This window comes from Verticillium nonalfalfae (genome assembly GCF_003724135.2).
Source record: "Verticillium nonalfalfae strain VnAa140/NRRL 66861 chromosome Unknown scaffold_14, whole genome shotgun sequence".
Lineage (NCBI taxonomy): Eukaryota > Fungi > Ascomycota > Sordariomycetes > Glomerellales > Plectosphaerellaceae > Verticillium > Verticillium nonalfalfae.
In genome coordinates this window covers 221,756-238,871 of record NW_021167239.1, presented here as the reverse complement: position 1 = coordinate 238,871, position 17,116 = coordinate 221,756, and the positions used below count along the sequence as shown (strand labels likewise).

At 53.8% G+C, this 17,116-nt stretch overlaps 6 protein-coding genes across 6 annotated transcripts; 1 reads left to right on the top strand and 5 right to left on the bottom strand.

The window, feature by feature from the left end:
• Positions 1–1,355: 1,355 nt before the first annotated feature.
• CDA2 (chitin deacetylase) lies at positions 1,356–2,180 on the bottom strand (the record flags this gene model as incomplete). Its single annotated transcript, XM_028636078.1, has 1 exon — positions 1,356–2,180. One exon carries the CDS (start codon positions 2,178–2,180, stop codon positions 1,356–1,358), a length of 825 nt encoding a protein of 274 aa, XP_028497840.1.
• Positions 2,181–5,863: 3,683 nt separating this feature from the next.
• Positions 5,864–7,267, top strand: D7B24_001858 (uncharacterized protein; the record flags this gene model as incomplete). The annotated part of the gene is made up of 1 exon (XM_028636077.1): positions 5,864–7,267. The coding sequence occupies one exon, from the start codon at positions 5,864–5,866 to the stop codon at positions 7,265–7,267; it is 1,404 nt and encodes a 467-aa protein (XP_028497839.1).
• A 514-nt stretch (positions 7,268–7,781) lies between these two features.
• On the bottom strand, positions 7,782–8,510 carry D7B24_001857 (uncharacterized protein; the record flags this gene model as incomplete). The annotated part of the gene is made up of 1 exon (XM_028636076.1): positions 7,782–8,510. One exon carries the CDS (start codon positions 8,508–8,510, stop codon positions 7,782–7,784), a length of 729 nt encoding a protein of 242 aa, XP_028497838.1.
• A 779-nt stretch (positions 8,511–9,289) lies between these two features.
• Positions 9,290–11,864, bottom strand: MVP1 (Sorting nexin mvp1; the record flags this gene model as incomplete). The annotated part of the gene is made up of 5 exons (XM_028636075.1): positions 9,290–9,499; positions 9,550–10,143; positions 10,199–10,338; positions 10,393–11,202; positions 11,369–11,864. 5 exons carry the CDS (start codon positions 11,862–11,864, stop codon positions 9,290–9,292), a joined length of 2,250 nt encoding a protein of 749 aa, XP_028497837.1.
• Positions 11,865–12,496: 632 nt separating this feature from the next.
• Positions 12,497–13,591, bottom strand: MRPL10 (YmL10; the record flags this gene model as incomplete). Its single annotated transcript, XM_028636074.1, has 3 exons — positions 12,497–13,073; positions 13,148–13,388; positions 13,444–13,591. The coding sequence occupies 3 exons, from the start codon at positions 13,589–13,591 to the stop codon at positions 12,497–12,499; spliced, it is 966 nt and encodes a 321-aa protein (XP_028497836.1).
• A 1,258-nt stretch (positions 13,592–14,849) lies between these two features.
• D7B24_001854 (uncharacterized protein) lies at positions 14,850–16,411 on the bottom strand (the record flags this gene model as incomplete). Its single annotated transcript, XM_028636073.1, has 3 exons — positions 14,850–15,739; positions 15,789–16,226; positions 16,285–16,411. The coding sequence occupies 3 exons, from the start codon at positions 16,409–16,411 to the stop codon at positions 14,850–14,852; spliced, it is 1,455 nt and encodes a 484-aa protein (XP_028497835.1).
• Positions 16,412–17,116: the final 705 nt, after the last annotated feature.

The following is a 17,116-nucleotide window of genomic DNA, read 5'->3' as shown; positions in this document are numbered from 1 at the left end:
CTGTTGATGAGCCGTGGTTTCCGGGATGCTTGAGGGCTGATCACTGCCCGCATGGAGTACAGCATATTATTGTCACCCCTTGGTCCTTGCTGTCCCGTACATTGGACTCGCCGGCGTGGAATAATCTTGGCCAAGTAGTGGCTCCCGCAGCTTTCCTTCTCCCAGTATTGGTATCTCTCCCAACGGGTCTCCTCGGATCAGGCTTAGACTCGCTAGTCTGCGGCAAGCATCATCCATGTCTCTTTCGCTATTGTTTCCTTTGCATCCGGCAGGTCCATGGTAAACTCGATGGCCCGATTGATCAGTCGCGCGATCACCCAAGGAATGCCATTGAAGCAACAAAGAAGACTGCCCATGGTTGCTTGTGCTACCAGCAAGCGAGGTTTGTTCTTCTTTGTATACTTGGCGAATGGTTGCCCGTCAAATCATACTCGGAGGATTCATGACAAGTCGGAATATAACCGGTCCTCCGCAAATTGTCTCCTTTCCACTTGTCTAGGGCGTTGTTAACAAGCCATTGGATCACGGTCCAGGGAATGCTACATGTGACCTTTAGTTATGTGACGCAAAGCAGGGCCCGTCCATGGTTCCAAGCCACTACTTGGCGACCACGGCATGCTCATCGGAATTCAATCGAGGTACAGCCAAACAGCTTGTAAAACAGACGTGTGCCCATAGTGAGGACTTATCTGAACGGGCGCGATGAAAGGTGAAACGGAAGTATCGGAATTGTAGTTGGTGATGAGCGTGAAGTCAATCATCTCGCCAAAGCTGGGCCTACCAAGAACCCACAGACATGTTCCAACCTATTACTGTGACCCTAGCTATATTTCGTGTATTCAATTGACTGTCTGATCATGTCGAGGTTCTACATGTATCATGCCGCCTCTCGAGAACAGATTACGGCTTCTTCTCGAGCCGTGAAAGCTATAAACACTCGAACTTTGCAATGTCGAACGTTTCAACCGCAAATGCCGAAAACCTTCTGACACCCCACGCCACAATGCGCTGCTGAGCTCCCGCTGTTCGGTCGCTCGTCAGCAAGCCGAAGAGTAGGGGGATGAAGAAAAGAGAGAGAGCATACCAGAAGCCAGACTGCGAACAGCAGTTCTTGTTACCATAATTTTTACATGAGGCGTTGAATCGTGTTCCACACAGCCCGTTGGTCGTATCACTGAGACCTGCTGGCAACTGCGTGCATGTTCCGTAGCCGGTGTCACATCCCGTGCCGCAGTAGGATGGACTGGAGCCGCTGCCAAGACTATTAGTCTGCCGAAACAACCCAAGATCGACAATCACTTCTGCAGGCAGAAAACACGCGGCTGTGTCTAAGTCCATGAAAGATCGAGATTGACTCACCAGAAGCCGTAGAAAGAGCAACAATTTCCATACTTGGAGCCCTGGCAGGTGAAGCCGGCGGCGCCACCACCGCATGTCTGGTCAGGTGATATTTTAAGACCAGAGTTCGACGTTGGTATGGCAGTGGCGGATGTTCGTGATGAGACAGTTGTGGCGCTTGTCCTTGTCGTGGTTGGGCTCGGGTTAACGGGTCGATACCAATTCGCTCTGGGATCCCCGAGGCACTCTCCTACGGTAACCAGGCGATAGCCGCGTGCTTTTGACGTCTCGATCATGTACTGTGTCAGATTGACGACGGTCTGGACGTGTACGTCGTGGGCAAGAACGATGTAGCCCTTTCTCGTAGGATCTTGAGACACTGCCTGGGAAAAGCGGTCTTTCGCCGTTTGTATCAGGCTTGGGCTGTCGTACATGTAGTCCTTGGTATCAACATTGACGCCAAGTAAATGGTATCCAAGGGTCTTCATGAGGCTTTGACAGCCTGAAGCCGTAGAGCACTCAAGGAATGGAGCGCGAAAGTACGTGGGAAACCAGCCAAACAAGTTACGGAAGGCCATTTCGTTGTAGATGATCTCAGTACGCTGAATTGTGCTGTTCACTTGGTTGAGGTTGCGATGAGACCAAGAATGACTTGCGATCTGATGGCCGGCAGCATGCATGCGTCTCAGAACTGCAGGCCAAGCCGTATTGGTATCGTCAATCCTTTTCTTGCCCTTGTTATTACCAGCGACGAAAAATGTCGCTTGCACGTTGAGATTGTCGAGAATATCGAGAATTTGCGATGTGTAGGAAAAGGGGCCATCGTCGAAGGTGAGAGCCATGAGGCCCGGGTTTGTGCATTCCGTTATAGTATTGCCTAGAAAGAAGATTCAATGAGCATTGGGATCTCGTCTCCTGATCAGTGAAGAATGGGTATATACCGTAAGGGACTGTCCCAATCTGGGGGCGTGAAACACTCTCTGTGCTTGTTCCAGGGGGTGGAAAGCTGACGAAATGTTGAGTCAATCAATTGGTGCGTGAGAGTTGAAGTAGCATAGGATATCTCCTACAAAGTATCACAGCTGTCACTGTAGTCGAGTTGACAGGTAGAACCTGCGCAGTGAGCTGCACTGTTACCACACCAGCCTGCCTCTGAGCAACACTTCCCGGCCGGGCAAGAACCGACTCCAGGTCCACATTCGGCACGCTTTACTAGAGGTGAATTGACATTGGCACCCAGAACAATGCTGACTGACAGCAAAAGGGGCAGGATGGAGTACATTCTGGAAAGTATTCAAAAGAAGACTGAGATGATGCCAGCAAGAACAGCAACAGAAGTCGTTCGGACCTTTACACAGAAAGACCTAGGCTTAGGGAACAGAGTATATTGATATTCTTCGCCCTCATACGAGGGGTAATATTGGCACTGGAGCTACTGAATAGTTTGTATGACATTGCAAAAATAACAACAGCAAAGCCGAGGGCTGCAAAGAACTGCCAAGAACGCCGATGGGGAGCTTGGACAAAGCAATAAGGGACAAAGGGGAGGGAGATATGAGGATGGTGGCTGCGTCTTTCACCAAAGCCAAGAGGTTGGCCAGAGGCTGGAATTCTTGGATCGTATTCCAATACACGGGACGTGGCGGAGAGGCGAAGCTTGGCAGTCAGCGCCTATTGAACAATACGAGCTGATACTGACAGTTCACGCGACTGTTTTTGTTGGTTATGGGCTGCAGTGCCAAGAAATGGACAAAAAAAGGCCTTGGAGTTTAGTTTACTGCAGCTGGTGCCTTTCCGAATTGACCTCGAGCGCACGAGCCCTTCTTTGATATTGACTCGTAAAAGTCACCGGCATTTGAAGAAGGCCAGAAAGTCTGGTGTCGATCTGTTTAGGCGCAGGTACTCCGTCCAAGACAAGGAACATTTTTAGTATAGAAAAAAAAAACAGTTTGATAATACTGCGTAGTACTTGTAGCTCAAACGCAAACTTGATCCCAGTATTCAACATCAAATACAGTTGATCCCGCCACTTAACTTCTAAGAGCGATTTTCTTTGCAATAGTATGGGATAATTGTAGGTACCATGAGCCGATGAATCAACTATACAGACCAAATTATTGTCGCAAAGAAAAGAAACTCTTCGTACCAGATGGGTAGGCTCGTGCATTACCGTTTTTGCTCCCGAATATCGGACCTAGATTATGACAGGAAACACTGCAATCTATCAGCCGCACGCCGTGATTCGATAATGTTCATTTAACTGGGATCTTGACTGAAAATTCATAGACAGGGGCCTGTCTCACGCAAAGCTGCGGCTGCCATCAGGTTTAAGACAAACTCTGCAGGTCGCGTGGGACTTTTGCAGAGGTGTTCAAGGGGGCTGGCAAGATCAGACTCGGGGTTGTGAGGCATCAGTGGTGGGAGTGGCTGGCTGGGATGGGATAACAAAGATGTAGAAAGGAAGATTATGGTGTCATCCGGCTGGCTGACGACAAAAGAAATCCCGAATTTGCTAGAAACCGAATGTATTTAATGTGGGCAGGCGCAATTTACCCGAACGGTGCTCGCCACCCAGTTCAACTGAGGAAAGGCCGCATAAGATAGATTGGCAGAGGGATAATAACCATGATGTAGACGCTGATCTCGTACACCTTGCTACCAATACACGGCATTTCTGGCGACTGCGCGGATGACGATGTTGTCGAGCTGAAGTCTTCGGTCATTGTCAAGATCAATAGAATGTTTCGTTCCCATTCATTCTGCTTCCGTGACATATCGCCACAAAGACCTGCTGCACTTGGCGGTGTGCTCAAGCTTTGTTGCACTAGCCCCTTGGCATGTTGGCATAAAGCGTGGCGTGGCGCTAATCGCTGACGCGAAACGGGTGAGTAGCTTCGTGCCTTACAGTACCTGCATGAAGATCTTTAGTAGACGAGAAAAAAGCAATTAGGGTGGGATTGAGGTAGCACCAACTGTCGGATGAAAGAACGGGACATCTGAGTTGCAGAGCCCGCCCCCGAGCAGTGGTGTCTTAAGATGATCGGAGGGATCTACCAATCGGAACCATATATCTGGTAGGCCGAAACAAGGGTTCAGTCCTTTTTTGAGGTCTACAGCAGGAGGTGGCAGCCTCTACGTCCTCCAGAAGGCCAACCCAGGGAGGCCAGGGGTGTCAAAGCAAGAAACCCCTAGCTCATTTACTATGAATATATCGAATAGGGGGTCTAACATCCAGACCGCACACGCTGCAACGTCTCTCCGTCACTTCCTCACGACAATTAATCACAGCGGGCATAACAGTTCTGTACCGCACGGTTCACTGTAGGGCTTAGCTACCGGGATCTCAGGTTCCAGCCTTCCGGTTCCCTGTCTGGTCAAAGTCTGGTACCATGTGCCATGCTGAATCAAACACCTCACTTGATTTGTTCTGGATCCACTAAAAGACATCAATGTTAACAAGAGCTGCTCACTGAGGGCACAGCAGCCATACAAGATGGGCCAAGCCTGAGATGTCGGTCAGGCTTCTGATCTTGTTCTATTCACTGTGTCTGGTCACTGGGCCTGGGCCGAAGGTTGTCTTTCTTGTGGGCACGGGAGAAACCACCCCCGCGCCCCCAATTTTTTTCACCGCAAGACTTTTACAGACCGAGCAACAGTCACCTATGCTGCCATTCCCCATAGCTCTGGTGTCATGCGGAAGGTTTGTTTCCTGCCCGCCCGACTAGACTCAGGTTTGGCCAACACGGCAGCAAGCGTCGGTGGTTGCATGGGATGCTCGGGCAATAATTCAAGCCACATAGGCTCATGTTGATGATCTTGTCGATCAAGGCTGGCATTCGCCTTGAAGTCATCGGTGTTTGTCTTCTCTGAAGATACACTGGCCAGCTGGCACACTACTGTCGTCACTGCGGCTAATGTTTCCCGTCAGATCCGGCTTGGATTGGCTACTTTGAACTTCGGTACCTCGTGGCCTCAAATTTCTGAAGACGATACGCATGGTGCGTTGTCTTGTTTCACCTGAAATCACCATCTCGGGCCCTGCGCAGGTCTGCACGGAACATTTTAACTGCAGTCCAGCCTCTCATCTCTGCTACCCGTAAAGGTTCGGGTCATCGAGATGAGTATCCGTGAAGTCCGGGCAAGGCGTTTAGGAGGCTGGCGTGGTGTTCATCCAGCCGTGTTAGTTGGCTTCTTTTCTTGTACGCCACTTATGCTACCCCTTGTTCGTCTATCCCATTATTACTACTGCAAGATGCAGAGATCCTTGCCGAGTACCCTTTGATCATAATATGACGAATCTGGCTTTTCTCGTTGCCTTGTTTGAACGCCTCCCTCTCTTCCACCTACTAGCTCCCGAATACTTTGAGCCGACGCTTTCAAGAAGAGCCACCTTCCCGCCCTCTGAGCTCGAACAGCCACTGATCCATACCGTCTCATCTCTGATTTTCAAACAAAAAACCTCAGCATAGTTTATTTACGCATCTGTTTGTCTTTGGTTGCATTTTTCCACCTGTCAGTGCCCAACATGGCTGCAGGTCCATATCCTGATACCCCTGAGTTGTTCGCAGCTGGTGCATCTCCAGCCTGTCGATTTGGTGTTCCTGCAGACAGGAAGCTTTCGTGGGTATACTCGACGGTCGACGAGTATTACCCTACGACACCACCTACTGAGCTATGCGAGTCCGATGAAGAGCTCTGCGAAGCCGCCTCCGGTTCTGTACAGCTTGATCATGAGCCACTTGTGGCCGTGCTCGGGGTTGGATACGTTGGCGAGCATCTCGTCAGCAACTTTGCTCGCAAGTACGACGTCCTCGGTTTCGATGTCTCGGAAGCTCGAGTGCGGCACCTGGCGGAGACCTTTCCCTCCGACACCAGGGCCAAGTTCACATGCAGGCCGAAAGACCTCGCTCGCGCCTCTCACTTTCTCATATCTGTGCCGACACTTCTTCGCCCCGATCAGACCATCGACTCATCCTTCCTGAGGTCTGCCATTAACAACATTGCCACCTACGCACGACAGGGCTCGGTGGTCGTTGTTGAGTCGTCTGTTGCGGTTGGCATGACCCGCAGCCTCCTCGGCACCCTTGCCAAGGAACGCGGCTTCTTCGCTGGCATGTCACCAGAACGTGTCGACCCTGGCCGCACAGAACCACCCGCATATGCCATCCCCAAGATTGTATCTGGGTTGGACGACGTGGTTCCTGGATCTTTGAATGCCATCATCCGGCTGTACTCGCAAGTCTTTGACCAGGTCGTCCCCGTCAGTCGCCCTGAAGTGGCCGAGATGATGAAGCTGTACGAGAACTGCCAGCGCATGATGTGCATAGCCTTCGCCAACGAGATGGCCGACGCCTGCACCCCTCACAAGGTTGACCCATATGAGGTTTGCCGCGCGGCGTCGACCAAGCCCTTCGGCTACATGCCATTCGCCCCATCTCTCGGCGTTGGAGGACACTGCATACCAGTCAACCCATACTATCTGCTCTCCAACTCGGCATTTCCCCTACTCAAAGCCGCGACAGAAAAGATGCGAGCTCGTCCCGCAACTGTGGCCGAAAGGGTTGTTGAAGCCCTTTACAATGATGCAACGACAGACTGCTTCCAGCTCAACACTAGCAGACCCTCTGTTCTCGTCGTTGGTATTGGCTTCAAGCGTGGCCAGTCGCATCTAGCCAACTCTCCTGGTCTCGACTTGGCCAGGAGCTTGGTGCTGACGGAGAAGGTTGAAGTTACTTGGGTTGATCCACTCGTCAAGCAAGAGGCCGTGCCGCAGATAAAAAAGCTGGACGAAACCTCTGAATGGAACAGCGAATCTCTTCGCCAACGGTTCAACATGATTGTGGTGGCCTTTAGGCAGGAGGAACTCGACTTCAAGGTACTTGAGGGCATGGAAGCCAAGGGTGTGCGAGTGGAAATGTGGTGCGACTGAGCGCAAACAGTTCTGCGTTCTTGAACACCAAAGATGCCAGGCCATTCTTGGCTGTGCGATTTTCCATTCTCCGGGTGTGAATCTCGGGCTTGTCTTGGTGGAGTCGTGGTTTGGAACTACACGATGGGCAGGATGGTCTTTTGGAAGGTTATAATGCTTCGAGCGACCTCAAATACATGATTTAGTATCTTTTTGGACACGGTGCTCGTTCCATGTGCTTGTTCCATGTGCTTGTGGGCCAAGACTTGGCCATCCACTTGTCAGGTTGGCATTGATCTGGGAGACACAAGGTGTATGATCATTTCTTCTTCATAACGAGCGCTTTCACTGTTGATTGTACTCCTCTTAGAATAGTTACGATCTGTAGGGAGTCGTCTTATCTTGTACGTCTATCTATTCACAACACTTGTGCCTTTCCAGTGCGCAAACCTGTGCCAGACAACCGAGCAACCTGTTCCTCATCAACAACCCCATGACTGGCAACCTCGCAGCTCAACTATCTTCCAGTCGTCTATCATAACGTCAATGCTCCAATAGCTCCTATCGCAGCAACCACGGCAGCGACAGCTCCTGTTAGCCTGCTCGCCCCATTGGCAGCCGTCACCTCAGAAGGCGACGTGGTAGATGCCGTAGTAGGTCTCGCGGTCTCGCTTTCAGAGACCACGCTCGTCAGCGCCTCGGAAGTAGGCGTCGCGCTGGCAGCCGAGAGGGTAGTGGAGGGAACCGTGTCCAGAGGGGCGAACGTTGTGATACCCGGTCCGGTGAAGAGCACACCGTATCCATCAGAACAGCCTTCGTACTGCCCGTCGCCGATCAAGTTGGCCGTCAGCGTGGCGTCGTTGCACTCGTATGTGAATGTGCCGCCGAGCGCGCTGCTGATGCTGGACCACCAGCTTGTGTGGCTGGAGTAGTAAGGGGTGACAAGCTCGGAGAGACTGGCGGGGTATGTCATGGTGCACCACACGCCGCCCGGGCCGGACGACTCCGAGGGGGTGGTGAATGGGTTGGCTTCCATCCACTCTGATAACGCCGGGGCGGGCTTGGGAGCATCGGCTTCGAAGACGCCGTTCATGCCCTCAATACATACGACAAGGTCGTCCCTCAGAGACGTCCCATCTTCTCCAGGCTCATCAACATCATCTTGGCGTCTGAGAAGATTTTGTAGGGGGTTGGGGCTGATGGCTTGGGAAGCTGTAGTTGTTGCGGCTAAGAAGCTCAAAATGAATATAGATGAGTGATGCATCGTGTCTCTTGTGGAATAGCGTAATTTTGAGGATCGAGTGATATGCGCAGACACTTATGTGCAATGTCCAGCTTCCCGCGACGGCTATTGATCACCAGCGAGCCGCCTGGCTTTATTACTCCAAGGTCGTCTCATATCGTACGTTTCCGTCCGCAGCAAAGCTGTCAAAGTCTCCATGGTAGGATTGCTGGCCTCATTTTACCCAGGCAGTGCTCTGCGGCACAGTCGCTATTCATTTCCTCGAATACCGAGATGGCCCAGCACACACAAAATAAGCAGGGGACCGGACCACACAAGCCTGAATACCTTGCGCAGCTACTACGCACAATCTGCATCGCAGTGCCGAACTTTATCCTAAAGGAATGCTCACATGACCATTTCACACAATGGCCAAGACTTTTCTTTGTCGCTGGATGTAAATGCCAGAATCACCACGGCCGAATGTAAAAAACACATGGCGCGCGACAGCAACCAGTGAAATGGCAACACGGACGGGTAGATATTGAAAGCAGTCTGCGCAGAGGGTATACAGCAACAGAGTGTCTGAGAGAATGATGACTGTACACAATGGCTAGAACGATGCGAAAACCAAATAGGAAGAAAGACAACGGACCAGGTCTCGTACAACGATACAGGCATACCACACCACTTGGCCCCTTCTCATCTACATCAACCGCCATATCGCTTCAAGTAAAGAGAGATGGCATGCGGGCTCGAAATACAAGCTGCCGAGAAAAACAAATCAATGATCAAGACATGAATGCCGGTCAAGCTGGTGCCTAGTCGCCGAGAGGCATGCCGTCGAGCTCGTCAAGTAGACGGCGCCAGTTGTCTGCCAACATCTCCGAGTACTTGACCCTCTCCTGGGCCCAGTCCTGGTTCCATCGGGATACGTGGTATTGGGTTGACTGGAAGTAGATGAGCTCGTCGCGAATGCACTCCTTGACGAAGATGGACCTGTTGTGCTGATTGACGATGGATTCCTTGTCCTGTCGAATGTTAGTGTTTGCCGTTGAATGAGATCTTCTCGGCTTCTCACCTTAATAATGGCCTCGACCACCTTCTCAATCTCGCCCGGCTTGACAAGCCCATCCGGCTTGCCGCGAAGATTCGCAAGTTTGCTCTCGTTGGTTTGTATCCTCCGTTCCAGGTAGGGAATGTTGTCTTTGTCCAGTCGATCGCGTCGTTCGAACATCTCACGAATGGCGACGAGTGAGTCCCGCTGTCGCTTCAGGTCTTCCAGTACGCCTTGATCCCAGGCTTTGCTCTCATCCTCCATCAGGCTCTGGCAAGTCTTGAGGTGCTTGCCCATGGCGGTGAGGCCGTCGTTGAGCAGTGGCACGTCATTCGTGTCGGTGGCATACGTGTCGTTGCTGAGTTCGGTCAATGACTGGAGCGACAGAGCAATACGTGCGTGGTCAGCCGCTACGCCGTCGCTACGCTTGACAAGACGGTCCATGATATTGCAGACATTGATGTAAAGCTCAGCTGAGCGTCTGACGCCAGTCCTGCTGCGGTCGAACAGTTCTTCCAACGTGGCCGGCAGAGAGTCTTCGAGCCCGGGGGGCAGAGTGCGCCCAACAAACTCGTCTTGCACCGAGATTGTAGCTTGCTTCCGCCAGACAGTGAGCTCCTGCAGCCTGATCAGCATTCAACATCAGCGTCAGAATTGGCCGAGTCAAGCATACGGTTGGTACAGTGAGAAACATGATGACAAGCTGTTCTTGTCCTAAGATTGGGTGGCGTACAACAGCGTTGAGGAACCGCGCGAGCCCACGGCGTCGCTTCTCGATGAACGCGCCGTCATTGGAGAGGTGGTTACCGTTGACTTGGGGGCACAGAGCATTAGTCAGAAGTCTTCATGTCGGACAGGAATACTAACCTGCAACACGCTTTGGCGGCAAGAGAGGGAGTACACGGAAAGGGTATCGTTTGTGCAAGCAGTCCAAAAGCCACACGAAGTCGCTGTACCTGCGGACCACCTTACTTCCTCTTCGGGAGGAGGATACTTCGTAATTGTGATGCTGGAAGAAGAAAAGGCCCTCTTTTTCTGGCATCAGGGAAACGACAATGTTCTCCTCAACAGCGCCGCCGGTGCGGTTGCTCGGCAGCGGTCGCAGGGAAGGCGTGATTGTAGGCTCCGCAGCGGCCAGATGCCTGTTGGGCTCCGCAGCGGCACCAAATGGGCTCGGCAGTACGGGGTTGGGCTGAGGCTCCGCGAAACCGCCGCCGACATTGCTTCCATCGAAGAAACCGCCGCCCCAGCCACCGCCAGCAGGAGATGCGCCAACTCCGGTGCTCGTGGGCTGTTGCGGCGAGGCAATGTTGGAGTTGACGGTGGCTGTCGTGTAGGAAGACATTGTGCGCCCCGCTATCGCCGTGCTGGGTATTGTACCGAATCCTGTCTGGCCATTGCTATCATGGTTGGCCGAGGCGGCGCCATTGGTTTGGGCAGGCCGAGGCGCCGGTGCGTGGTTGTGGTTCTTGTGCAGGTCGGGCGAACCCCAAGGGTCGTCAGCGTCAGGGTACTGCATCGGAGCTTGCGCAATATTCTTGGGCTTCGCAGGCGACGGTGCGGGCGTCGGTTCCTTCACAGGCGTCTCGGGTGCTTGAGGTGGTTTGGCAGCAAGCTCGGACACCGGAGGCATCGCGGGCTCGGCGGTCACGCCAGCGAGCTTGGGCTTAGGAAGGTCTAGGTTGTTTATGGCAATTAGCTGTGCACCCCCACCGAGATTACCGATTGAGCTGATAAGACCAAGAGAGCCAATTGACAGGGCAGCGGCCGAGACGTGAGAGAGGGAGCGCGCAGCAGGAGAGGCAGTCGAGTCGAAGAACGGGGGATGGAACCTGAAACTTACTTCTTCGTCGTTCGTCAACACCGTCGAGGCTGATGGCTTCGCCTTCCTGCGCCAGACCGATGAGGGCAAGGAAGACATTGAATTCGTTGCGGCCCACGGCGACGTCATTGTCGTTGGGCGCAATGATGGCCATGATGCTGGCCTGCTCGTCGGCGCCCAGTCTCGCAGCGGCAAAGACCTTGGCGACGCCGCTCGCATTGACTCTGCCGTTGCTGCCATCTTCCTGCACGACGGTATCAAACGTGTCGATGTAGCTGTCGGGCGCGTCGGAGGTGGGGAGCAGGGTTCGGAGGAGATCGGCGCGGGTCTTCTGCTTGCGAGGCGTGGGCATGTCCCACGGCGAGCCTCCCCCGTCGCCGGAAAAGTCGTCGTCGGCAAAGAGGGAGCTGTTCGACTTGTTGGACGGATGTCCCTCATCGAAGAGCGAGTTGCTCGGGGCGCCAGTAGCACTGATGCCCGGAGATTCCTCCGTCGGGGAGGTTCCAAAAAGGGACATGATGGTATAAAACTCGTGATTCGGGGTGCGACAGAATGTGCGCGTGGGGGAGGAAGTGTGTGGGATGGCGTTCGTCCTTTTGGTCTGGAGGTTCGTCCGCGGGAGGCGCAGAACGAGGCGATCTCGATGCGACTTGCCCGATTGATGGCCAGAGAGATGGGCAGACCGCAACGAGGAGAGCAGAAGTCCGTCTAGTGCACTTCCCAATGAGTAGCGACCCAAGTTCTTCAGTTCCAACGGCGACGCAAAGGCTGATCAACCGCACAGCATTCAAGCGAATGTCGTTGAAGACCAGAACGACGACGTGATGCGAGGTTGCCTTGGACTGACTTGAGGGTGGGAGTGGACTTGATTCGTCACGGGCGGGAGCTTGGACGACCTGCAGCAACACGCGCTGGTGCTGGTGCGGAGCAGTGGCTGGGTCCACTCTGGGGGACCACCGCGTATGCGGGCCGAGTGTATGCATCTAACGAGTTTAAGGGGTCATCATGATGAGGACAATTGGCAGGGACCGCAAACGTGAGTCGCCAAATCGGATTGCTGTACTGCTTCGGCGATCGTAGTTTGTACAGAATAATCATGGTATTGTACACGTGCCGAAATACACTACAAATTACACTTACCTCGCTCCTTTACCACAAGGCAGCGGTCGCCTTCACTTCCTTCTTCGTCTTCTCCTTCTTGAAGGTGCCAACCTTCTCCGTGGGCACCTTGAAGTACAGACTGGGCGACTCGCCGGGCTTCAGCAGGTGGCTCAGGTATCCCCTGTGCGCGGGGTCGCGATAGTACTCAATCTCCCTTCTGCTCGTCGGATCCGGCAACCTCCTGAGAAAGCGTGTCGTCCTAGCAGCAGCCAAGATGCTCTCGACGTGCTCCTTGCCCTGCGGCAGCGGCTTGTCCGAGTTTTCGGTCGTGCCCTTGACGATGCCACGGATGGCCGTCTTGGTATAGTACCGCGCAAGGACCTTTCCACCGGTCGACTCGATGGCCTGAATGGCCGAGGCCGAGGCGCGGGACACCAGAATGTCAATGGGCTGGCGCAGAGCCTCCTTGCCGCCGCCAAGAATCTTGACGCCGTCCTTGATGGTGCCTACGAGGTTGGACTCGACAAGCTCTTTCACGGTGATTCGTTTCGTGGGGTCGATGCGGCCGGCGTCGATCCACTGCTGGAGTTTATCGAGGTTGATCTTGGACATGACGGGGGCGCGCCTGTGACCAGTTAGCCTCGGCAACAATCATCTGGGCTTCTCGTAAGGAGCCAAAAATGCATCCTGTCCACGAACCTGTTCTCAAAACCCTTCGTTCCCCTCTGTACCACCAGGGGCGTCTGACCACCCTGGAACCATGGCTTGACTTTGCCGTGCTGTCCCTGACCCTTGTGACCGCGTCCTGAAGTCTTGCCCTTGCCTGACGAGGCACCACGACCAACACGGATTCGCTTGTTATAGGCGCCCTTGTTGTCGCTCAAGTTCGCCAGAATAGAGGCGTGTCGGGTGCCAATGGACAGGCTTGCGAACAGGGAGGCTAGGTGGAGTGTCGTCGCCGCAGGTCGAAGTGCACGGCTGCAGCATGCAGCCACTTGAAGGGGTGAGATTCTCGGGGGCATCGTGAATATGTGTGCGGCTGCCGGCGGCTTCGTCGTCGTCGTCGTCGGACAGCTGTCTCGAGCGAAGCTCCAAATTTTGAAGCACGGCCGTCAGAATGGGAACTTCTTGCAGGTCGCGCATGAGCCAATTGAATCACGTGCGCGCCTCGAGGGTGTGGGGACCAGTGTCCAATCCTGGTGACATAAGCAAGCAGAGAGATCTTCTGTTGCGGCTAATATGGAGCGCTGGGGATTGTGAGCCAACGGATCACCGTACTGCAATCGCAGTGCAGAGTGGACACAGCAGTTCCTTGTCAATCATGACGAGAATCCATGAATCGCTTTCAATGACATTTCCACGATGTCACTTTGATCCAGATCTGGCCCGGAACTCAAAGTCAATCTCGAAGCTCCACATCGTTAATTGACGGCCCGCAGAGTAAGATTGAGGATTGAGATGGTGGTCGCATGCATTGGAACTGCTTCTCAACTACCGTCCGCACACGCTTCTCGCCTTCGGTGCATTTGACCCAATCTATAGCCTCGTCTCGATCGACATTTGACAGGGCGAAGAGCGCCGCAGTTTCCCGTTTGATCCGCAAGAATGAGCCTCCAGCCTTCTAACTGATAAAATGAACTCTCCATCGGGACATCTCGTACCAGATGATAATGACCAGGAGCAGTCTGGACATAACAACGAGCCCAAGGCGCACATGTTGGTGCATCAAGGCCAGCGGCTCCTTATGGCGAGGCACTATCGATAGGCAGCATGGAATGTCCTGCCTTACCAGAGCAGCCTAGGTCCCCGCTTGGAAGTTCCCGCTCAACGTAAATAGCCAGAATTGTGCCAGATCGCTCAGTGTGTCGCGGTTGAAATTATTGACGAGTGTATAGACATGTTGAGCCAGAGTATATGCAGGCCGAGGTTTAGCTCATGGTGACGCCAACGAATCAACATGATGTGTCGTCGGACCACATGAGACATTGACAACACAAATAATAAACACGTGTCCGTCAACTTTTATGTATATAAGACGGCTGGTCGTCCGTCGATGTGTATTATGTGCTTGGGCTAATCGTCTGCTACAATGACAGAGCGATTCTTGAAAAATAATAAGGATCGGACGGCACATGCCATTACTCCAAAACAACACACAGACATCATTCATCGCCGCGAGAAACTCTTTCTTCGCACAATCTGAGGCCCACCAAAACATGGTTTGTCAGTACGACAGCGTGGTGACGGCAAAGCGAGGTCCGCAAACCTGACTACCGCCGTAGAAACCCCGTGACCAACCCGGAAGAAAAAAAGAAGATCAGGAACATCCAACCGAGTGAGAAAACACGCTTATGCAACCAAAAGAAGACAAGAACATCAAGCGTCAGGGGCGAGCAGCACCTCAAAGGCGGTACAGACCGACCAGCACGGCGAGGCCCGCGAGGGCGCTGAGGCTTTGGGTCAATCCCAGGCTAGAAGCCATGCTTGGCGAGTCACTCGAGCCACTCGAGCCAGTGCTAGAGCCCTGGCCCTGGGAATTGCCACCGCAGTTGCCCATGTCTTGGTTGAATTCGGACGAGTCGCAGTTGCTGTCGTCGATCGGGCCTGAAGAGCCGCTGTCAGATCCGCTGCTGCCGCTGTCATCGCCGCTGCCGCTGCCGCTGCCGCTGCTGCTGTCGCCGTCCTCGCCATGCGTGACGCCACCGCCAGGGTTGGCAGCACCTGCGCCGGGGATTTGGTTGGAGCTCGCGCCCGTATCGGTGGCTGATGCGGCAGACTTGGTCTTGGTCGCGGAGTCAGTCTCCTTGTCGTCGTCGTTCTCCTCCGTATCGCGGCCACTGCTTGTGAAGCTCTTGAGCTTCGTGTCCGCGTCGCCGTCGATGACGGTGTTGTTCCTGCCGAGCCAGTTGTCGTAAATGTAGCTCTTGCCGTTGTTGGTTCCAGGAGCGCTCTTGGCATCCCAGCACTTGATCTCGACGTCGCTGACGGCAGCATAGAAGTAGCCGACCTTCTTGATGTCTTCGTGTTCCCAATCAATCACACCACCAGCCCAGTCGATTGTGCCCTTGGCGTTGCTCTCGAGGCCGCCGGGCCAGATGGACAGCTGGACACGCGCCGGAGTCTGGGGGAAGTCCCAGCCTTGGGTTGTCTCGTTCCAGGTATCCTTGCGCTCCTTGACACGACCAACCTGTCCATTGACGAGCCAGGTAATCTTGTCGGGGGTCCACTGAATCTCGTACTCGTGCCAGTTGTTGAAGGTATCCGACAGAGTAATGTTCTTTGATTGATCGTCTGCTCACGGTTAGCATGAATCCGCCAGACAATTTGGGAGAGTACATACAGAGAGGAATGCCCTGGAAGTAATAGTTGGTCTGCGATGTCTTGAGGTCGACGCCAACCCATTCGTAGTCAATCTCATCCTTGACATCGCTGAGCAGGATGAAGGCCGTCACGACACCCCGACCGCGCGACGTCTTCATGCGGGCCTTGACACTGCCGTACCACATGTAGTGTGAGCTGGCCATGACGGTACCAACACTGCCCTTGGGCATCGTGAGGAGCACATTGCCGCCGGCCTCGACGGCCTCTCCTTGCACCACCCAGTCGGCCTTGTCGCCGTCGCCAAGGTACTTGCTGACGTCGACGATGCTATCTGTGCTGTCCATCTTCATGTTCATGTCCTTGCAGACGGGCGCAGGCGCGCAAGAATCCAACGAGAAGGACATGCGAGGGTCACATCCGCCGAGGCAGTAAGCACCAACACCGCAGGCGCCATATTCTGTATAGCAGCGTATTAGCATCATTGGCCTATGGAAACGTCTGCGCGATACACGTACGGGAACAGCAGGGGGCTTCTTCAGGGCACTTCTTTGTCAAAGAACAAGAAGCCTGGTCCGACGACTGCGCGACGACGGTGGCCGCGCCGAAGAGGGCAACAGCTAGTGAGACGGCAGAGAACTGCATTTTGAACCAAGTTCGCTGGATGTCGATGTTGGTGATAATGCGGATAGTGGAAAAGATTGCAGATCGAAAGATTCTTCGCGACTTGAGATAAGGCGTCGGCCGGGTTGTAACGACTGAAGTGTTGGGACGACGGCCCTTGATCAAGCACAGGCGCTTGTCAATGGTATGCGAGGAGACCAGATGGAATGCCTGGAATCCTGAGACAATTACAGCCCCGCCTAGAAGGGAGACTGCGATCGAGCGTCTCGACTGTTGCGGACCCAAAGACTTGGCTCGAAAGCCGTGTTTTCAAAAGCTTTTGAGACAAGCGTTCGACGACCGAAGGGCGTGCAACGCAAGCTGCCGTATCGTCCCGAGGGTTTGTACCTTGGAGCTTAGATCTGTATGACGTTCATGCGTTGAGGCTTGCAGGTCGCGGGCTGATGGCGCGTAGCGATCCGGGGAAGACAGGTACAAGATGGTTGTACAGCTGAGACAGGCGGATGGTGGGGAATCCTGCAAAAGATGTCGAAGAAAAGGAATATATCCACGAGGAGCGAGGGAGGAGAAGAAATTCGGTCTGAAACGAGTGACGACCTGTTGATAATGCTGACTCTGACAGGACTCGAAGAAAACGTGGGAAGTCGACGCCTAGCCTGGAGTAGGAGTGGGAAGGGAGAAATGGGCAGGTGAGAGGGAGCGGACGACGGAATTCACATCCACCTG